This window comes from Lissotriton helveticus, chromosome 6, assembly GCF_964261635.1.
Source record: "Lissotriton helveticus chromosome 6, aLisHel1.1, whole genome shotgun sequence".
Classification (NCBI taxonomy): domain Eukaryota; kingdom Metazoa; phylum Chordata; class Amphibia; order Caudata; family Salamandridae; genus Lissotriton; species Lissotriton helveticus.
This window is the reverse complement of record NC_136067.1, coordinates 81,453,929-81,476,946: the sequence shown is the minus strand read 5'-3', so window position 1 is coordinate 81,476,946 and position 23,018 is coordinate 81,453,929. Positions and strand designations below refer to the sequence as shown.

Here is a 23,018-nt window from a genome sequence, read left to right as displayed (position 1 = left end):
AGAACAGATGAACTAGTACCAGCATCACAATCAGAAACAGAAGGATCCGGAATAGAATCAGACTCTGAACGAAGAGTAGAACCAAGACCATCACTGGAACAAGCAAACTGTTCCTTCTATAATGGACCAGAAAAGGAATTATCAAACCAAACATCTTCACCATCTTCCCTTTTATCAAAAACAAATTCTTGGCCAGGTTTAAGAACAACCACAGAACTTTTGCTCCACCACCCTCTGCCCCTGAGAAAAACAGTGGATTCTGAAACTTTTTCCACTTCAAGGGGCATACTGAACTTAGACATACCTTTGGGTGTGTGAGAGGGACTAATAATCCTAACTCAATCACCAACGTTCACAACTTTGCTCTTACAATGATGAAAATCATCATGATAGGACTTTCCTGACATACGTGCAGAAGTTATATTATCTCTAGCTTTAGAGATAGAAGATTCAAAACTTTCTGTCAAATTGCTCTTGTTTTTAAGTTGAAGCAAAAACAAAGATCTAGCTTGTCTGCCTCTTATTAGACAAAAAGGAGAAACTCCTGTACAAGAGTTAGGAGTCAGATGATAACTCCATATTTTGTCTGTCAAAAACATCCAAATTACTCTCCAAAGCAGCTTGAATCCCCTCTTTAAAAAATCTGTTGGCCCTTTCAACCTGACCATTGGAACGAGGACTATAAAGAGGAGCCCTCTTGGCAGACACTCCAAACTTTTTAAGAAACATTTCCATTTTGTTTGAAACGAACTGAACACCATTGTCAGACTTAATGGAAATGGGTGCCCCTTCAATCCTGAAAACATTGTCCAGGAAACTAATAACCACATCAGTACTAGGATGCTCCACAAAAGAATAATGTAACCATTTAGAAAAATTATCAATGAGAACAATTAAAAATCTTTTTTCTCTGCCAAGACAATCATAAGGTCCTGAAAAGTCAATAGACAGCTTTTTCCACGGACCTGTAGGAGCATCACAAATAGACAATGGTTCAGTCGAAACCTTCCAGTGCTTGTCAGACTTAACACACACCGCACAGTTATTGATAAACTTCTCAACAGAGGCATCCAAACCAGGCCACCAATAATGACTCTTAAACAACCTCTTTGTACCTGAAACACCAGGATTCCCTGAATGTGCTAATTTGATAATCTTCTCTCTGAGACTCCCTGGTGGAACAAACAAATCATTCCTCAATAAAATTCAATTTTCAATAGATAATTCATTCGCCACTTGTGCAAAACTTCTCAATGATGATTCAAGATTTTTAACAGAGGGCTATCCATTAACAACATAAGATTTGACTTTAACTAACAAATTATCTTTACCAACATGATCATTCCATTCTTTCTCATTAATGCCAAAATTGCTGGACTCTACAGCATCCAAAGTAGCCACTACACACTCTTGCTGATCCATGACCTCATCACAAGAATCACCAAGTGGAGGTAACCTAGATAAGCAGTCTGCAGCAAAATTCTTTCCAGCTGGAATATGCTGAATCTCAAAGTTAAACTCCTGCAGTCTCGCTATTAACCAAACCAATCTAGAAGATGCCCTACCACTCCCCACGCCATCCATCATATAAACCAAAGGCTTATGGTCCGTTACCAAAACAAAAGGCCTACCCCACAAAAAATTCTTTAACTTCTCCACAGCCCACACACAGGCTAAAGCCTCCTTCTCGATTGTGCTATAATGAACTTCAGCACCCCATATTGCTCTTGAGATGAACGAAATAACTCTTTCCTTGCCATTAACCATCTGCGTAAAAACAGCCCCCAATCCAACCGTGCTTGCATCCACAGTTACAAAAGACTTCCCTTCAGGATCAAAAGTTTTAAGACCCGGAGCACTAGCAATAAGCTTAATCACACCCTGAAAAGCTGAATCATGAACATCAGTCCAAACAAATCTCAAACCTTTTTTAAGTAGTTGTCTGAGTGGTTCAACAACCAAAGCATATCCTTTCACAAACTTCGCATAGTATTCACTTACCCCAAGAAAAGAGCGTAAAGCATCCTTGTCCTGAGGCTTGCTAGCATTTTCAAGGTTGCTAATGATATCTTTTTTAGGAAAAACCCCTTCCTGAGTAATTTTATGGCCTAAATAATCAATTTCTTTAACTAAGAATCTACATTTTTCCTTGCTCACCGTCATGCCTTTGCTGCTTAAGGTCTTCAAAACTTTTTCCAGAGTGACATTATGCTCATCAATAGACTTAGCAAAGATTAAAATGTCGTCTTGAAAAGACTGGACATCTTTAACTCCACTAAACAAATTTTCAATTAACTTTTGGAAAACACTGGCAGCAGATGCCAGGCCAAAAGGCATCCTTAAAAATCTAAATAACCCAAACGGAGTTGTAAACGCCGTCAGATCTTTAGAGTCTTGATCTAAAGTAACCTGATGGTATGCTGCTTTCAAGTCACTAATTGAAAAAAAATTCCGTCCATTGACAGCAGCCAACATTTCTTGTATTATTGGCAAAGGATAAGTTTCCACTACAATGTTTTTGTTGAGAGATCGAAGATCTACACACAATCTAATTTCTTGATTCTTCTTAAGGGCAATAACGATAGCCGAAACCCATTCTGAGCGATCAGTAGGTTCTATGATACCTTGAGAACAGAGACCATCCAAATGTGATTTGAGCTTGTCCCTCACACCCAAAGGTACCATACGAACTTTGTGTTGTCCGGGTAAAGCTCCTTTTTTAAGTTTAATCTTGTGTGAAAACCTTTGACCTCACCCACAACATCTTCAAAAATATTCTTATACTTATTCAGAATGGAAGATAGAGGATATTCCAAAGAAACATTGTTAACAGGCATTTCTCTCAACTGAATGGGACGATCTGATCCTGGGCATAAATTAATGCCAAGTTTACCTAGATCATACCACCCAACAATATATTTTGTCCATCAATTGCAACATAAATTTTGGTAAATATGACACGAGTCTCAAATTTGATCGAATCCTCGAAGAAACCTAACATTTTGATGTCAAAATTACCAAAAGCTTTAGGATTGATATTGGATTTAGCAAGTTTGACACCTTTCCATTTTTCATAAAAGAACACATCTGATAAGATAGTCACCGGCGAACCAGAATCAGCCATAGCTTCAAAGGCAACCTTACCGACATGAACTATCCCTAATGGAGCTTTGAAAGGAAGAGAAATACTATTTATGTGACTATCAAAGGAATCATCATAAATAGTGATGATTAAAATCTCCAAATCATCATTAACGTAAGAAACACTACTAACAGTGGAATTAGACTTACCACCTTTCCTTTGAATCCTACATGAAGATGTAAAATGGCCAATTTTACCACATTTAGTACACTTTTTTTTAAGCGCAGGACAATCTGGACAGTTCGCCAAATGTGTTTTTGACCCACACCTAAAACAACTTAACACTCTATTCGTTTGAAAATTACCCCTATTATGCATTTGAACAGCACAAACAGAGGTGTCATTAGCATTCTTGTTTTCAATTGGCAGCAATGACCTTAGATGACCCAATTGATCTTTCAATCCCTTTAGCCACATCAATTACTTCGGCCAGAGTAGGATTACGACAAGCTAAGAGTCGTTCTTGCACTTTTTTAGCTGCACAATTAAACACAAATTGATCCCTTAACGCTGTATCAACATAGGCACCAAAATCGCAGTTTGCAGCTAAAACTCTTAGAGCTGCTACATAATCCTCAACAGATTCATCAGCGGACTGTTTCCTCTTATGAAAAGAATGCCTTTCAATCATGACATTAGGTTCATCTTCAAACTGTTTTTCAAGTCTAGCAACAGCTTCAACAAAAACATTCCATCCATCACCTCCTTCAATTGGTGGCGCAATAGGTATAAGGTTCTTAAAAATTTCTATAGCAGCTGTGCCTAAATAACTGAAAAGAATTGTTTTTTTCCTTGCAGCAATAAACCCAGTACCATCAATGGCAACAATGTAATTATGAAAAGTCTCAAACCATTTCTTCCACCTTAATTTTGGTTTTCCTGGAATTTCCAAAAAGTTGGAGGGTTGATTACAAATCTGAGAAGTAGCCATTATAATGACCTAAAACAATAAATCTCTAATAACTTTTAAAACGTGTGCATATTATAGTTAAAATGTGACATGCACTTCAAAATAAACAGTGTGCATATCACTGAAGAAAGCAGGATGTTCACTAAAGGAGTAGAACACAAAAGGAAAACTTCAAATGAGTTTTTTAAAAATGTGAATATCAAAGAAGCAAATAAACTTCAAATTGTGTGCAGATCACAGTAGTAATAAAACTGCAACATGCACTTCTCAAAATAATAAAGTGTGCACATCACTGAAGTAAACAGAAGATTGAAGAAGATCTCCAGCTGATCACACCTTCACTTGCCGATATATTTATTTTAAGTAATAGTGAGCGAATCACTGAATTCGCAGGTAATACTCCGTGAAAATGACACTTAAAACAGCAAATCGCCGCTTGAAAGACGTTGTTAATTAAACGCCGTCACCCTGCTCAACAATCGCCGTCGCTGTCATTACAGAACAGCTGGCCGTCTCAAAAGCACTCCCAAAATGGCCGCGACGTTGCGTGCAACCAAACGCTGCGTTCCAGATCAGCGATGCGTTTCAGGAGTCCGTTGTCAATCACAGACGTCACCACACTGGAAACGCGCAGGAGCGCGAGCAGACCAACTGCCGTAGAGACGCTTTAATGACTAGCGACTCGAAATCCTTAAAAATTATGGAACCACAGTACCTTGGAAGTTATAAGAAAGCACCGTCAACAGCTCCCATCAGACTGCACAAGAAAAGGATTGCACCGTAGGTCCGTTTCTTTTTTAAAATATAAAATCGATAAAATCGAAAGACGCTCAGCAACACAGTGGGTCCATAAATTATTAAATAAACCTCGTCGCCAATGTAAAGAGCGGAGGAGGCAGTAAAAGCTTTAAATAAGGATTTATTTAAGTTAAATCCAAGGACCCACTGGAGCACAAACCAAAGCGTCTAGATCAGATCAGCTCCAACCGCTTCTCCAATCTAGAACTCAGGTTCACTACAACATTCATTACATGTGTAACATTCTACAATACATATGACCGTTCCATTAATGACATCAATAACAATGCTAGAAAGAAAAGAAGGATATTACCACACGGAGGTCGAGGGACCGGTCGCGGGAGAGGAGCCATCGGAGCTCCGGGAGTCGATATCACTCCTCCGGGTCTAAGTCGTCAGGTAAGCACAAGAAGTCGAAGAGACGTCATCGCTCTTCCGACTCCCCCCGACGCTCGCACGACACGGCCGGGGTTCGGGTGACACCGCCCACGCGGCTCCGTCGGAGTCGCAGTCGCCGCGTTCGGCCTCATACCCTCCGGTCCCTGGGCCTAACGCGACGCCGGAGGAGATCGAGCGGTTCCTCATGGCCATGAGGTCCCTCTCTCCTCCGACGGGCTCCGCGTCGCCTCCGGGCCCAGCGGACCCGTCTGGGGGGCCTAGCGGGTCTGGTGCTTCGGCTCCGATGCCGCCGGCGCCTTCGGGCCCGGCGCCGCAGGGCCCCACTGGATCCGGATCCGGGTCGCCGCCGGTGGACTTGACGACCTCCCCGGCGCCGACCCCTCAGGTGTCACCCCCGGCGGCGCCTTCCCCAATGCCTCCCTCAACCCGGTTCCGGCGCCGCTGGGCGCCGCTTCAGACGCCGTTCGGAGAGCTTACTTTCCATGAACCGGCCCCATCATTTTCTGACCCTGAGTACCAGGAGATGGGTGATGAGGAGTATTGGGAGGGGTCTGAAGACCCTCTGACACGTGAATGTCAGTCCCAAGAGGACTGGACAGGTGAACTTGGGGATGCCAGTGGTCTGGACACTTCGCCCGACACTGGCTTTGTCTCACCTCCTACCGTGGCTACGGAGGAGGGGGCAACCTATAGTGTGGTGTTGATGAGGGCAGCCAAGGCTTTGGGCCTTGAGCTCCCCGTCGCGGCCGTGAGGACTAACCTCCTCACTGAGGTCCTTAAGCCGCAGTCATGCTCAGCTGAGCCGCTGCTGCCGTTTAACGAGGCCTTGACCGACGTTCTTTTGGGCACTTGGTCCAAGCCCGCTTCAGGTTCGCCTGTAGATAGGAACGTGGCCAGATGCCACCACCCTGCTCCTGGTGACCCATGTTTCCTGTCCACCCACCCCACCCCAGAGAGCCTGGTCATCCAGGCCTCCAATTCCCAGAACGCATTCCCGTCGGCTCCGCCGGACAGGGAATCCAAGAGGTATGAGCAGTATGGCAAAAAGATCTTCTCCTCCCTTAGTCTGGGACTGCGGTCTTCCAACACCGCATGCCTCTTGGGCCGCTACACCCACTCTCTATGGGATACGGTTGCGGAAGTGCTGCCAGAGTGTCCGTTGGAGGTACGGGCCCAACTCGGCCAAGCCCTTGTGGAGGGCCAGGATGCAGCCAGATATTCTATCCGGTGTGGGCTGGATACCACCGACTCACTAGGTAGAGCGATGGCAACGACAGTGGCAGTCAGACGTCACGCCTGGTTGAGGTCCGCCAACTTTTCGGCCAATGTCCAAAACACACTGATGGACATGCCGTTTGATAGCCGTCTCCTCTTTGGCGACAAGGCAGACCATGCGCTTGAGCGCTTTAAGGACTCCAGGGCTACGGCCAAGTCCTTGGGCTTCTTGGCCCGGCGCCAGCAATCGGCTGCCTTTCACTCCTTTCGTGGCCCCGGAAGGGGTGTACCCACACGTGCTGCCAGCCACGCTCCGCAGGGTAATACCCAACGCGGTGGCGGCCGTGGAAACCGCCGTGGAGGCGGTCGGGGACAACGGCGAGGTCAGTCCACACCTTCCCCCGCAGCATCTGCCTCAAAACCCTCCTAGTCCGTGCTCTCAGGCCCATGTGACGCCAGTGGGGGGCAGGGTTCGCCATCACCTCCTCCACTGGCGCACTGTCACGTCGGACAGGTGGGTGCTGCAAATCGTCCGAAGGGGCAATCAAGAACAAGCAGCTCCCCCACGGCCTCTTATTATTTTCACAACGTTAGCTTTCAATTATCTGGGCATGACCAATCAGTGAACATACATCATTTCTATTTTTTCATTTCTTTTTTTTTATTGGAGTCATTCCTTTCTTTTTTTATACAATTATAACATCATTATTTTCATACCATCTCTTTTCCTGTTTTTAAAAAGCAACTCATTTTTATACAGAGTTCATTATAGTTAGAAAAACATCACAATTCTAAATAACCTTCTAAATTTTTTTTATACACAAGAAATAGAAAAAAAAACTTTTAACCAGTGGCCAGGTGGAGAACACACACACCCAGTACACATTTACTCACAATCATACACAATCATACCACTCATTTGTCTGGACATGTGAACATTCCTATTCGTTATTTTCTTTATTGTCCTATATTTAGCCACTCGAGTCAGTAGGATGTTAGGAGGACTTGGGTCAACGCGTTTCGGTGGAAGGACAGTGCGTTGAAACCACCTTCATCAGGACCAGCCAATTTTTACCAGTTAATGTTCTCTCTACCCTGGTTACAATTTCAAAGACTCTGGTCTTTTGCGACGTGTTATTGCTTCAAACGACCTTGCTCGAAGAACATGCAATTACCAACAGACCTAACAGATGTGACCTGTGGTGTTCTCAGCCACACGGGAGGGGCATATACTCTCTCTTTTCTCCTTAACACGGTTGCGCCAATATCACCGCCAACTCCAGGTATTTCAAAATAAACTTCTTTCAGTGAGCTATATCACGGTTGATAGAGCACCTCTATCACTAAGTGCTTTGGTAAGAGTCTGCGCTCGATGTTACTTATATATGGAGTTCCACTGATTGCTTTCCTCACCTGTCTTAATATTTAAGATGAATGTATTTCAGTCAGAAACAAATCATGCAGACGCTCATTTTTTCTTTCTTTATCAGGCGGATAATAACAACTTAATATCTTTTCATGCTTCTCCGTCCAGCATTGCACGCCGTCAATGCCAGAGTGTCCGTTGGAGGTACGGGCCAAACTCGGCCAAGCCCATGTGGAGGGCCAGGATGCAGCCAGATATTCTATCCGGTGTGGGCTGGATACCACCGACTCACTAGGTAGAGCGATGGCAACGACAGTGGCGGTCAGACGTCACGCCTGGTTGAGGTCCACCAACTTTTCGGCCGATGTCCAAAACACACTGATGGACATGCCGTTTGATAGCCGTCTCCTCTTTGGCGACAAGGCAGACCATGCGCTTGAGCGCTTTAAGGACTCCAGGGCTACGGCCAAGTCCTTGGGCTTCTTGGCCCGGCGCCAGCAATCGGCTGCCTTTCACTCCTTTCGTGGCCCCGGAAGGGGTGTACCCACACGTGCTGCCAGCCACGCTCCGCAGGGTAATACCCAACGCGGTGGCGGCCGTGGAAACCGCCGTGGAGGCGGTCGGGGACAACGGCGAGGTCAGTCCACACCTTCCCCCGCAGCATCCGCCTCAAAACCCTCCTAGTCCGTGCTTTCAGGCCCATGTGACGCCAGTGGGGGGCAGGGTTCGCCATCACCTCCTCCACTGGCGCACTGTTACGTCGGACAGGTGGGTGCTGCAAATCGTCCGAAGGGGCTACTCCCTCCCCTTCGAGGCGACCCCTCCAGCCATGCCACCGCAGTACCACCGAGTATCGGGGGATCATTTGCGGCTTCTGCAGGAGGAAGTTACGGCCCTCTTGGCCAAGGGGGCCATCGAGCGCGTTCCTGGGCCAGAAGTAAGGTGTGGTTGCTACTCCCACTACTTTCTGGAACCCAAGAAGGGCAAAGGGGGCCTACGCCCTATCTTGGACCTAAGGAACGTCAACGGCTTCCTCCGGAAGGAGAAGTTCAAAATGCTGACACTGGCTCAGGTCTTAGCTGCCCTGGACCCAGGAGACTGGATGGTAGCGTTGGACTTGCAGGACGCTTATTTCCACATCCCCGTCATGCCGGCCCACCGGCACTACCTGCGGTTCACGGTTGGCCGCGAGCACTTTCAGTTTACCGTGCTCCCCTTCGGCCTTACCAGCGCCCCACGGGTGTTCACAAAGGTGATGGCGGTGGTCGCAGCTCATCTGCGCAGGTTAGGGGTTTCAGTCTTCCCCTACCTCGACGACTGGTTGTTGAAGGCGGGTTCGCCCCAAACAGTCGTCAGCCACCTCCAGACGACGGCAGACCTCCTGCACCAGCTGGGGTTCTCCCTCAATGTGCCGAAGTCACACCTGTGCCCCTCTCAGAAGCTCCTCTTCATCGGAGCGGTTCTGGACTCAGCGCAGTTTCGGGTTTATCCTCCCGAACAGCGGGTCCGGGATATTCAGACTCTGATTCCACGCTTTCAGCCTTTATCCCGGGTGTCGGTCAGGTTTACACTGCGGCTTCTGGGGCTGATGGCCTCCTGCATCCTACTGGTGCATCACGCCAGGTGGTGGATGCAGGCTCTGCAGTGGGACCTGAAGTTTCAGTGGGCCCAGCATCAGGGCAATCTGTCCGACCACGTCCTGATATCGGAGGGCACTGCGAGACAACTGCAGTGGTGGCTCACGGACCGCGATTGGGTCAGCGGCAGATCCCTCTCCCTTCCCCAACCGGAGCACGTAGTCATGACGGATGCGTCCCTCCAGGGCTGGGGAGGCCACATGGGAGAGGCGGAGATCAGAGGCCTCTGGTCTCCGGCGGAGGCCCGGCTCCACATCAACTTTTTGGAGTTGCGGGCGATTCGTCTAGCACTGAAAGCATTCCTCCCCTCTGTCCGGGGGAGTGTAGTGCAGGTGTTCACGGACAACACCACCGCCATGTGGTACTGCAACAAACAGGGCGGGGTGGGGTCGTGGACCCTTTGCCAGGAGGCTCTGCGCCTCTGGCAGTGGCTGGAACACCAGGGCGTGACCCTGGTGGCTCAACACCTGGCAGGTTCTCTAAACGGCAGGGCGTACAAGCTCAGCCGTCGGTGCATGATGGATCACGAATGGCGTCTGAACTCGGACGTGGCGCAAGGCCTCTTTCAGCGATGGGGAGAGCCTTGGTTAGATCTATTCGCCACCGAAGAGAACGCGCAATGTCATCAGTTCTGCGCGTTGGAATTTCCAAGGCGGCACTCGCTCGGAGACGCTTTTCATCGCGAGTGGAGTTGCGGTCTATTGTACGCCTTTCCGCCTATACCACTTCTGCCCAGAGTGCTGAAGAAGATCAAGCGCGACTGGGCCCAAGTCATCCTTGTGGCTCCGGACTGGGCACGAAGGTACTGGTATCCAGAGCTACTCAGTATGTCAGTCGATCCCCCGGTTCGTCTGCCTCTTCAGGAGGACCTTCTGTCGCAGCAGGGGACGGTCCTACACCCGAACCTGTCCAGTCTCCACCTCCATGCTTGGAGATTGAGCGGCGACAGTTGAGGCCATTTGACTTGCCTCCTGAAGTCTGTAACGTCATTCTGGCAGCCAGGCGTCCCTCCACGAAGTCGGTATACGCCTGCAGGTGGAACAGATTTGTGGCATGGTGCACAGCAAAGGCTGTGGATCCTCTTGCTGCCCCTCTCTCTGAGGTTCTTCTCTTCCTTCTTTCTCTTGCCCAGCAGGGTTCTGCTTTGGGCACTATCAAGGGCTACCTCTCTGCCCTTTCAGCCTTTGTAAGGCTGCCTGATCAACCTTCTTTGTTCAAGTCCCCTATTGTAAATCGTTTTCTTAAAGGCATCACACACACGTTCCCTCCTGTTCCGTTTGTGATGCCTCAGTGGGACCTGAACCTTGTTCTTACGTTTCTGATGTGCGCTCCCTTTGAGCCACTTCACAACTGTCCTCTCCGCCTTCTAACTCTGAAGACTGCTTTCCTGGTTGCCATCACCTCTGCCAGGAGAGTGAGTGAGCTCCAGGCCCTTTCTTGTACTCCTCCCTTCCTTTCTGTCCATCCGGACAAGGTTGTGCTGCGTACTAAGCCATCTTTCCTGCCCAAGGTTGTCACGGCCTTCCACATCGGGCAGTCTATCACCTTGCCAACCTTCTTCCCGCCTCCACATCCCTCTAAAGAGGAAGAGCGGCTCCCCCGTCTGGACCCAAAACGTGCGCTCTCATTCTATTTGGATCGCACACGCTAGTTCCGGCTGGATGACCAACTCTTTGTTGGTTACGTGGGCGCTAAGAAGGGGAAAGCGGTGCACAAGAGGACCATCTCCCGGTGGATCATCTTGTGTATCCAGGCATGTTACTCCTTGGCTAAGAAGGAGCCCCCTGTTGGATTGCGGGCTCATTCCACCCAAGCCACGGCGACTACAACTGCCCTGGGCCGGGGTGTGCCCTTACAAGACATCTGTCAGGCAGCTACGTGGGCCTCGCTGCACACGTTTGCAAGCCACTACTGCCTCGACAGCCAAGTCCGGAGGGATGGCTTCTTTGGCCGTTCTGTCCTCCAGGACTTTCTGGTGTGATTATTGGTTCGCAGACCCACCACCGGGGTTGGTATTGCTGGGGTATCTCTTCTAAGGTAAGGAATCTATCACTAACATGTCTCTTTCAGATGCACAAGTTACTACTTGTGTAACGATATATCTGTAAGATACATTAGTTAGTGATAGATTCCTTACCGACCCACCCATCCTCCCCGTTCTGCGAACCGATATCCAGGGTTAGAGTTATCCCCTTTCAGGGCCCTAGTTTCAATGGCACCAGTGTTGGTTTTTAACATGGCTCCGCGCTTCTGGCGCGGAAAAGCTGTGTCTAAGAACTGACGTCAGCACGCGGAGGCGGCGTCTAAGTACTCCGACGACGTCATCACGGCGCCGACGACAGACGCGGAGCCGCAGACTACGCCTACCGACGCGCAAGGGTACTGCTACGCAAAAAATGTCCGGATCCAGTCTGACGCCTGGGGATATTCTAAGGTAAGGAATCTATCACTAACTAATGTCTCTTACAGATATAGCGTTACACAAGTAGTAACTTGTGCACTTGTATGTATATATATATATATATATATATATATATATATATACGCACAAGTTACTACTTGCGTAACGCTATATCTGTAAGAGACATTAGTTAGTGATAGTTTATATATATATATATATATGTATGTATGTATGTTTATCCAAATAAACGTATACCCAGAATAACTCACAGCTCTGTAGTTCCAGTGGGTACAGGGTGCCAGGCACGCCGCAGTCCCTCAACCTCAAAATCACCAGCCCCTTTCCGCAGTCCTCACGTCTGCCACCACTCCGCAGTGGTGTTATACACACATTCCACATCCCTCCATCAAGGCCGGCCATTGTGCTTCCCCAGAGTCAGCACGCCCGGTCGAGAGAGCCTCTCACAGAGTCAAAGAAAGTTCAGGCACCAGAAACAGGCCCCCAGTAGTCCTCTGGCCACCACAGGGGTGATATGTGCCATGCAACGCCACCTCTAAGCCGGGCAACCCGCAGGGTTTGCACCTGTTGCTCAAGGTCTCAGTCTCTCCTCACTGGGAGCGTTGTCACCTCTGGCAAGATGCTCCCACATCTAGGCGAGTAGTGCGAACTGCTACCAACTTCCTCCAGCAGGACAAGGTTGCCTCGCGTCAGCCACCTGTCACCATGCAGCCTCATAGTGCCCCATGCAATCCTATCCCAGCAAGGCCATTGCTCTCCTGCGCAGAGCCTGCCACAGCCAGAATACCACACGGCCATCCCAGACTGCCAAGCAAGTCCTGGATCCGTGGCCCTCCGATAGCCCCCTCCAGGCTGCCAGTGCCTCCGCCAAAGGTCACCGATGCAGGGACACTCTCGTGCCCTCGGGCTATGCAGTCTTAGCAGCCATCTCTCCACTCGCGGCCCACTCTGTACCCAATCTTGGGGCGAGCAGTACTGCCCCTGCCGCCATTCACATGCCGCAGGAGCAAAGTCTCTGTCCTGGGACCCCGCTCACTGCCACACAGGCCGCCGAGCCACTCTGCTGCCGGCGTCAGGCTATGATCCGGGGCACAGGCAGAGCCCAAATGGCAGCCAAACCAAGCAGGGCTATTTAGCTGCGCAGCGGCATGCAGCTGCAACCCGGATGAATGTGGGGAGATAGGACAATGCAGGATTTTAGAAGCGGGGCGGCAGAGCACCCTAAGGGCATGTCCAGGCGGCCTTGTTTATCCAGCCACGCCCCTTGCGCAGCATCTTTAGGGTAGATTTCGTGCTGTCTTGTTTGAAATCCTAGTAGTGGGGAGGTTGGTGAAGGTGTGTAATATCAGAATATTTTTCTTTTGAAGATTTGTTTCTTCAAGCATTTTGTTAGTGGAGAGTCCGGTGATGGGGCATTAGTTTGTGTTTGAGTTTGGCTGAATGTTGTTGTGTGAGGGAGCTTAGAAGGAACCGTCTGAAGTAGCTAGTTGTAGCATGCTTGTGACTAGATAAGGACTGAATCAGTTGCTGGAGTAACGGAATAGCTAATGCCTTGAGACAGGCTGACAGAGCTGGTCTTATTCAACACACGTGGGAGTCAGATGGTGCTGATGATATTCTTGGAGACTGTTGTCTAGGGATTGGGAAGAATTGTGGCCTGTGTGTATGGCTCTGATGTGCATGGCTCTGATGCGCCACAAATGTCTGGTTCCTTAGCCAGTATGATGAGGTCAATTTTAAGCTTAGTCCTGTTTGATGAGAATGTCACAATTCAAAGAAAACGTTTTTTATTCTTTCTCTTTTAAGTCGCTTTAACGTCACTTAAAATACCAAATGTGTTTACTAATATATATTTATGTGGACGTTTTCAATGTAATTTAATTTGCTTTGTTTCAGTTTCAAAATTTTAGGACATGCCTGTGTTTATATGATGAAAGATATTTACGCTATTGATGACCTGGCTTCTCGACTTCTCGACAATATCTTTATTAACATGGAAAACCTTCCTGACTACAAACTTACTCTTATGATCCATATCCTTTTGTACCAGTGTGACACATTGCATCCCGGCAGGCTAAAGCTTAACGATAAGCGGGTTTAGTTGGTGGTTTATAGCAGGAATTGTAATTTCTATTGTAGCTTTCCATACAGTAGTAGAACCACTTGTCGAAGCATGAAAGATATGGATACCGACAGCTGGAGAGTCTCCAGAGTTCTGTATAGCTACGTAGGATGTTAAGCAAACCTTCTATGCCCCCTATACTCTGCTGATGCCATGGTATGGAAGTACTGCAATTCGTATCCTGTAGGTCCCTTCCAAAGATTTTGATACTGCTTTTCCAAAAGGTCTAACAGGAAGGAACTGAACACCTTCCCAACCTATAGTACAAACCCGGTGTAATTAAAAGAGTATGTTCGAGGCATATGAGCTGCAGATCACACACTATGCATAGATCGCCATCTGGTGTTGGGCCCGGATGTTTGCAGTTTGTTATTGTCTTGTAACAAGTCTTTGGAAGTCACGAGATAGGTGACTCCTTTGGACAATAGTGCACATGGGCATCAACTTCATCTTCAGATGGTTTTTTACCGCCATCGTGCTCGGATGTGTTCGACGCGTTCCACTTAGGTATCATTACCGATTTAACTTTCAGCGCGTAATCCTTACCAGTTATTGTTTTCGATTGCGTTTTCCCTTTCGACGCGCATCTCTACAACTTCTACTTCGGTTCCGGTCGTCGAAGCAGGCCTTCGGGCCTATCTGCGCCATCAGGCCTTTTTGGCTCATGGAAAGGACTCCCTCCAAAACGTGTCCTCAATGTGGTTCCAAGTTTCCACACGCCGATCTTCATGAGGTGTGTAACCTCTGCCTTTCACCTGAGCACGAGGCCAAAGACTGTCCGGCTTGCGCCTCTTTCCGCTCCAAGAAAACCATCAGAGATCGTCTAGCTCGAAGAAGCATGGCTTCATCGTCGACATAGATACCGGACGTTATCTTCCAGGAAGGCATCGATGTGCCGGAGCAGGAGCGGATGGAAGAAGGCACCTTCAGCGCCTCTGAAGCCGAGGAATCAGACGTCGAAGCCATCCCTCCGGGGCAACGGGTCGTAAGTACTGACATCGACCCCACCCACCCATTCAAAGGCTTCGGTAACACCTTTGCCTTCGGGCCTAGATTCATACCGGGTTAAAACTACCCACACCCCGCCTTCGGGCCTGGCAAAGAAGTCTACACATAAGCCTTCAGGCCATTCGGGATCGAGCCAGCCTAACGTCTGTGCCAAAACCCCATCCTCGGCACCGACAAAAGAGAAACCGTTGTCTTCGTCCGCTCCGAAGCCTGCTTTCACATCTGCGCATTCGGCACCGAAACCTATAGAGAATGAACCTTCGGTCCTGAAAAAAAACCTCTGAACCAAGGAAGCCACCGGTACCGAAAATCATTAATCAACCTTCGGATCCCAAAAAATCGTAAGAACCGAAAAAACAACTGGTTTCAAAAACATCTGGCACACACTCCTCAGATCCGAAAAAATCATCGGAGCTGACCAAGCAACCGGTTCCAAAGACTCCAAGCAAACCTTCGGAACCCAACAAAGCTCCTGATTCGAAACCGAAGGAGCATAAGACTGCTCCAAAAACTGTGCCACACAAACATTCGGATCCGGAAAAATTGGCACCGAAACACCATACTTCAGAGGAGAAGCTTTTTCGACCTGATCCTACACAAAAAACTCTAGAAATAGACCCAGAAACAGGTCATCTTCGAATTAGTACTTCCAACGAAAGGAAAATGGACAAACCTACACCACCTCCAATTCCTTCAAAGAAAAAAGACATTGCTGCTTCCCCTTTAAGGATTCCTTCTACACCTCCTCCTCCACAATACATTTCTCCTATTCCATCTCCAGTACCCACAGAATCTCCTCCACCTCCAGATGATGATAATACCACTATTGACAAAGGGGATAATGAACCTCTAGGAGAACCTAGTCATCATTACATCCCAAATGACCCATGGGAAAATTATGACACACCAGATGTTCCTAATGTACCACAAGAGGTTGTCTACCCATATAGACCATCCCCTCCAGAAGATACTATAGGTTTCACTCCGCTAATACACGGGTCTAGTTCAAGTTCAAGTTCAGGAATTTGTATAGCGCACTACTCACCCAGAGGGTCTTAAGGCGCTTGAGGGAGGGTGGGTGCATTACATATCGAATAGCCAGGTTTTTAGTTGCTTTCTGAAGGAGAGGTGGTTCTGTGTAAGTCGGAGGTGATTGGGGAGAGAGTTCCACGTTTTGGCTGCTAAGTAGGAGAAGGATCTTCCTCCCATGGTGGATCTGTGAATGCGCGGAATTGCGGCGAGGGCTTGGTTGGATGATCGTAGTTGGCGGGTGGGTGTGTAGGAAAGTCGTGTGTTGAGGCATTCGGGTCCTAGGTCGTAGAGGGACTTGTGTGCGTGTGTGAGGAGACGGAACGTTATTCTCTTGTTGACGGGGAGCCAGTGGAGATCCTTCAGGTGGCCGGAAATGTGAGCCTGACGGGGAATGTCCAGTATGAGTCTGGCTGAGGCGTTTTGGATGCGTTGGAGTGTTTTCTGTAGTTTGGCTGTTGTCCCGGTGTAAAGGGTATTCCCATAATCCAGTCTGCTGGTGACCAGTGCAGGGGTGACTGTCTTTCTTGTTTCGGTGGGGATCCAGCGGAAGGTTTTTTTGAGCATGCGTAGGATGTTGAAGCATGAAGATGAGACGGCGTTGACTTGTCTGGTCATCGAGAGGGAGGAGTCTAGGATGAAGCCAGGTTACGTGCGTGATCTGTAGGTATGGGTGCTGTACCCAGGGCCGGTAGCCACCATGAGTCGTCCCAGGCAGAGGGGGATGATCCTAGGAGGAGGACTTCGGTTTTGTCCGAGTTTAGTTTTAAACGGCTGTTCTTCATCCATTCGGCTACTTCTTTCATTCCATCGTGTAAATTGGTTTTGGCGGAGTTTGGGTCTTTGGTGAGGGAGAGGATCAGCTGGGTGTCGTCTGCGTAGGAGATGATGTTGAGGTTGGGTTGACGTGCGATGGATGCGAGGGGACTCATGTATACGTTGAAGAGGGTGGGGCTGAGTGAAGATCCTTGTGGTACACCACAGATGACTTCGGTGGCCTCTGATTTGAATGGGGGGAGGCAGACTCTCTGGGTTCTTCCGGCGAGGAACGAGATGATCCAGTCCAAAGCTTTTCCTTGTATTCCAACGCTGTTGAGGCGTTGTATGAGGGTGCTATGACATACTGTGTCGAAGGCGGCGGAGAGGTCGAGAAGGATGAGGGCAACTGTTTCTCCGTTGTCCAGTAGCGTTCGGATGTCGTCTGTAGCTGCGATGAGGGCAGTTTCGGTGCTGTTTGGCACGGAAGCCGGACTGTGAAGGGTCGAGGGAATTGTTGGATTCCAGGAAGGCGGCGAGCTGACTATTGGCGGCTTTCTCGATGACTTTGGCAGGGAATGGGAGGAGTGAGATGGGGCGGTAGTTCTTAAGTTCAGAGGGGTCTGCTGTGGGTTTCTTCAGGAGGGCGCTGAGTTCGGCATGTTTCCAGCTTTCCGGGAAGGTAGCGGAGTTGAAGGAACAGTTGATGACATCGCGGAGATGGGGTGCGATGATGGAGTCTGCTTTGTTGAAGATGTGGTGGGGACATGGGTCGGTTGGCGATCCTGAGTGAATGGAGTTCATCAGGCGGATGGTGTCCTCAGTGGTGATTGGGTTCCAGGCGAAAAGGTTGTGAGACTGCTGTTTTGGTTCAGAGGTGGGTGGAGTGGGCTGTTCAACGGACTGGTTTTCAAAGCGGTTATGTATGTCGGCGATTTTGTTGTGGAAGAAAGAGGATAAAGAGTCGCAGAGGTCTTGAGAGGGGGTGATGTCGTTGGTGCCGGCGGTGGCGTTGGTAAATTCTATGACGATGTTGAATAGTTCCTTGCTGTTGTGGGCGTTGTTGTCGAGTCGATCCTTGAATGCAGATTTCTTGGTGGATCGGATCAGTTGGTGGTGTTTGCGGGTGGCGTCCTTGAAGGAGGTCTGGTTGTCAGTAGTTGGGTTTTTTCTCCAGGTTTTCTCGAGGGTATGACAAAACTTCTTGGATTTCTTAAGGTCATCGTTGAACCAGGGGGCCTTTTTGCTACTTTGTTTGATCTGGTGGTTTTTCAAGGGTGCTAATTCGTCAGCGCAGTGGGTGATCCATTGTGTGAGTTTGGTGGCAGCTTGGTTTGGGTCCGCTGATATGGCAGGAGGGTTTTGGTTAAGCGATGTGACGAGTTGGTCGGTGGTGTATTTGTTCCAGTTTCTTCGAGTAATACGTTGTGGGGGGTTGTGGGTCGTGGTCTTTTTGTAGCTGAAGTGAACGCAGTTGTGGTCCGTCCAATGGAGAGCTGTGGTGTGATCGAAGGAGATGTGTTTGCTGGAGGTGAAGATAGGGTCGAGCGTGTGTCCGGCAAGGTGGGTGGGGGTGTCAACAAGTTGTTTGAGTCCGAGATTGGCCAGGTTGTCCAGAAGGGTGGTGGTGTTGCTGTCGTTTTTCTTTTCCAGGTGGAAGTTGAGGTCTCCCAGTAGAATGTAGTTCTCGGAGGTGAGGGCATGTGGGCTGATGAAGTCGGTGATGTCTTCGTTGAATTGTGTGCGGGTTCCTGGTGGTCTGTAGATGAGGGTGCCTCTAAGTGTGGTCCTGGGGTCGGTGTGGATCTGGAAGTGGAGGTGTTCGGCGGTCATGAGGTTATCATCGGCGCTGGTCGTGATTCTGATGGTATTCTTATGGACGATGGCGGTGCCTCCTCCTGTTTGGTTGGTGTGGTCTTTTCGGATGATCTTGTAAGCGTCCGGGATGGCTATGGCGATGTCTGGTGCTGATGAGGTGTTCATCCAGGTTTCTGTAAGGAAGGCAACGTCCGGCGATGCAGTGTCGAGTAGGTCCCAGAGTTCAGTGGCCTGTCTGTGGATCGAGCGGGTGTTCAGCAGGATGCACTTCAGGTGGTTGGAGTTGGAGCTGTGTTTGGAGGTAGTGGATTTGGTGTGGGTCCTGGTGCAGGCGAACTTGCAGGAGTGGCAGGCGAATGGACCATGGGTGTGTCCTGGGGCAGCTTCGCAGCATTGTGGTGTGCGTCCGGGGTTAAGGGCAAAGAGGGTAGCGGCGTCATACGTTATGCGGGGGGAGTGGCATTTGCGAGGACCAGGGGGTCTGGCGCTAGGCGCGGTCCAGGCGCGGACGGGCGTAGACTGGCTTACCTTTGGCGCACCTTCGGCACGCATGGGGCGCGACCGCTGCGCGCAAAAGCATCCGTCATATGTGGATGGTGGAGGGGGGTGGGGCATGGGAGGAGCCGCTGGGAGGGGGTAGCGGGGTGGAGAGACGGGCTGAGGCAACAACAACAACAAAATGGCAGAAACAAAAGGAAAGCAAAACAGGGCGATACTGTGGCACAAACTAAGCTGACTGTATGGGCAGATGCACAATCGGGCAAAGAATACTTCAAAAATTAAATTAATGTGAGCAGAGCAATGCGAGCGCTACAGTTACAATGCAGGCAATGGCGCACAATCGCACTGAGATAGCGCTACAGGTACAGACAATGGCAGCAGAGCGAGTGGTGCTTTAAATTATCCTGAAAGCGCTACGATACCACGGAGCCTCGTCAGCAGATTGGAGCGCTACGATGTCACAGTGCCTTGGGAGCGTGGGGAGCGACCTCTTCTGAGCGGGTCAGGAGAGTCACAACGCGGGGGTAGGCGGGCCGGTGAGTAACTATCTGTGGGTGGGAGGAGCAGCTGGGAGGCAGTAGCGGGGTGGAGAGATGGGCTGAGGCAACAACAACAACAAAATGGCAGAAACAAAAGGAAAGCGAAACAGGGCGATACTGTGGCACAAACTAAGCTGACTGTATGGGCAGATGCACAATCAGGCAAAGATTACTTCAAAAATTAAATTAATGCGAGCAGAGCAATGCGAGCGCTACAGTTACAATGCAGGCAATGGCGCACAATCGCACTGAGATAGCGCTACAGGTACAGACAATGGCAGCAGAGCGAGCGGTGCTTTAAATTATCCTGAAAGCGCTACGATACCACGGAGCCTCGTCAGCAGATTGGAGCGCTACGATGTCACAGTGCCTTGGGAGCGTGGGGAGCGACCTCTTCTGAGCGGGTCAGGAGAGTCACAACGCGGGGGTAGGCGGGCCGGTGAGTCTACAGAATACCACGGGGTAAGTTTACATACAGACCCCATAGAAGAAAGTCACATCTCAAAGGTCCTCCTCCATTCTACCAGTGCTAAAAGGGGTAATTAAACAAGCTCCTGAAGTCTTTTTTTTATTTTTATTTAAAAAAAATATATTTTTATTAAAGAAATGACAGACAGTTCACTTCTGTGCAAATAATCCCACAATATCACATCGTTATTTTCACATGGATAATAAGTTCAATCAGATGTATACTTTACATATTTTGTTCTCCATCCCAAGCTCTCCTCAGTTCTAACTCTACCATTGGTGAAACACAGATCTCTCCTTTGTACAGATTCCAATTGGACCATTTCCTGTCCCACTTCTTTGGACATCCCCTTACGATAAATACTTCTTTCTCGGCTATCATGCGTTTATCCATTTCCCTATTCCACACCGCTACTTCAGGTGGCCTCACTCCCCCAGCTCCTGAAGTCTTTAAAGACCCCGTAAGGGCTAGATTATTAACCCTAGAATAGAAAAAAGTACAAGGCTGCCCCAACTGAGCCTGCATACATTAAGGGACAGCTGCCCTTAGATTCCTTGGTTGTTTCCAACACCAGGAAAAGGGCCAACTCTCAAACCTCAGGCGATGCTCCACCACCTGACAAGGAGTCAAAACTCTTGGACGCATCTGCCAAAAGAACAGCGTCACAAGCAGCCAACATATGGAGGATTGCTAACACAGGCATTACTAACTAGGTACTATTGGGCACACTATGATGAACTAGAGACCCTACTACAACACCTTCCAGATCAATTTAAGACAAGAGCCCATGATCTCATACAAGAAGGTAAACTAGTAACCAATACCTCCATTTGATGGGCTCTAGATGCCCAGATACAGCCTTCCGAGCCATTAATACCAGAGTCCTTTTACGCAGACATGCCTGGCTAGGAATATCCGGTTTTAAACCTGAGGTTCAGACTACCATACTGAGCCAACCCTTTGACCAAGAACACTTATGTGGACCTACGGTGGATTCATCTTTAGAAAAAATGAAAAAAGATACTGATACCGCCAAATCAATGGGAGCCTTGCAATCGCAAGCTCCCTCAAGTTCCTTCGGTCGTTCGTCTTATATGGGCACCTCTAGAGGCTTGAAACCGATAACTCCTCCACTTCATATAAAAGCCCTACACAGACCTCCTCTACCAAACGTCATTACAGAGGAGGCTACCGAGGCAATCACAGCAAAGGTAGAGGCAAAACTACCAATACTCGTACTGCCAGCACCTCCAAACAATGACTTCCCACCGCTCCCCCCCGGACCATTATACTCCAGTCGGGGTAGGATTAACCCAGTTCCTACCTGTCTGGAACAATATCACCACGGATAGGTGGGTGAGACAAATCATCCAATCCGGTTATTGCCTGGAGCTCTCTGCAACATACCACCCAAACAGTGTCCAATGTCAACAGAACATTTAACGCTTCTAAAACAAGAGGTGCTTTCCCTACTGCACAAACATGCATTTGAACCAGTTCACCTTCACCATCAAAATACAGGAGTTTACTCCCTGTATTTTCTGATACCAAAGAAGGATGAAACCCTGAGACCCATCTTAGACCTCAGACCATTAAACCTACGCATACAATCAGACCATTTTCACATGGTGACTATTCAACAGGTCCTTCCCCTACTTAAACAAGGCCATTTCCTTGCCACTTTAGATCTCAAGGACGCCTACTTCCACATTCCCATTCACCCTGCTTACAGGAAATATCTTCGGTTTGTAGTGGACGGTCAGCATCATCAATTCAAGGTTCTCCGATTCGGAGTTACCACAGCACGCAGAGTTTTCACAAAATGTCTAGCAGTAGTAGCAGCCCACTTAAGAAGACAACACATTCTTGTCTTCCCATACTTGGACGACTGGCTGATAAAAGCCAAGTCACATACCCAGTGTTTAAATCACACACACACCACAATCCAACTACTTCACGATTTAGGGTTTACAATAAATCTCCCAAAGTCTCACCTCCAACCATCCCGCATCCAACAATACCTAGGTGCCACAATAGACACCTCAAAAGGCCTTGCATATCCCAATCCAGCCAGGATAGCAAGTATGCAAGCCCTTATAACAAAATTCCAACCGCAACACTCGCTGCCAGCTCGGGTGTTTATGCAACTAATAGGGATGATGACCTCTTGCATATTCATAGTACCTCACGCAAGACTCCAGATGCCCCCCTTAGAGGAATGTTTAGCACTTCAGTGGAACCAAGCTCAAGGTCAGTTAACAGATCTGATGTTGGTGGACGGCTGCACACATCGCTCTCTGCAGTGGTGGAACACCCAAAACTTTTCCAAATGGCGACCGTTCCTAGAGCCGGTTCTACAAATCGTGTTAACTGCAGACGCATCGCTCACTGGCTGGGGAGCTCATCTACTACATCACACCATACAGGGCAGGTGGACACCACAGCAAAAGCTTCTCCACATCAATCATTTGGAGCTACTAGCCATATTTCTGGCATTAAAAGCATTCCAGAAACACGTATCAAACAAAGCTGTTTTAATCCGGATGGACAATATAACGGCAATGTATTATCTACAAAAACAGGGGGGGCGCGCACTCTGCAACTTTCTCATCTAGCACAGAACATATGGAGATGGGCAATTCCTTAGAACATATTCCTTTTAGCTCAACATCTTCCAGGAATACAGAATCTGATAGCAGTTCTGTTAAGTCGTCAGACACGACAAATTCACGAGTGGGAACTTCATCCAACAAGTCCTCCAACCGTTTTTCTAAATGTGGGGACATCCAGACATAGATCTCTTCACCACACATTTAAACACAAAATGCCCACGCTTCGCCGCCAGATATCCACACCTATTGTCCAAAGGCAATGCGATATGGATAAATTG

At 48.7% G+C, this 23,018-nt stretch overlaps 1 protein-coding gene across 2 annotated transcripts in view; it reads left to right on the top strand.

Annotated features, from left to right (window-relative positions):
- LOC144762250 (exportin-5-like) overlaps nucleotides 1-23,018 on the top strand; it is a 1,106,737-nt gene that overhangs the window by 714,971 nt on the left and 368,748 nt on the right. For both annotated transcript variants that reach the window (XM_078647393.1, XM_078647392.1), the window contains exon 22: nucleotides 13,783-13,919. In XM_078647393.1, the coding sequence (XP_078503519.1) occupies nucleotides 13,783-13,919 (137 nt within the window). The remainder of the gene's footprint in view (nucleotides 1-13,782; nucleotides 13,920-23,018) is intronic.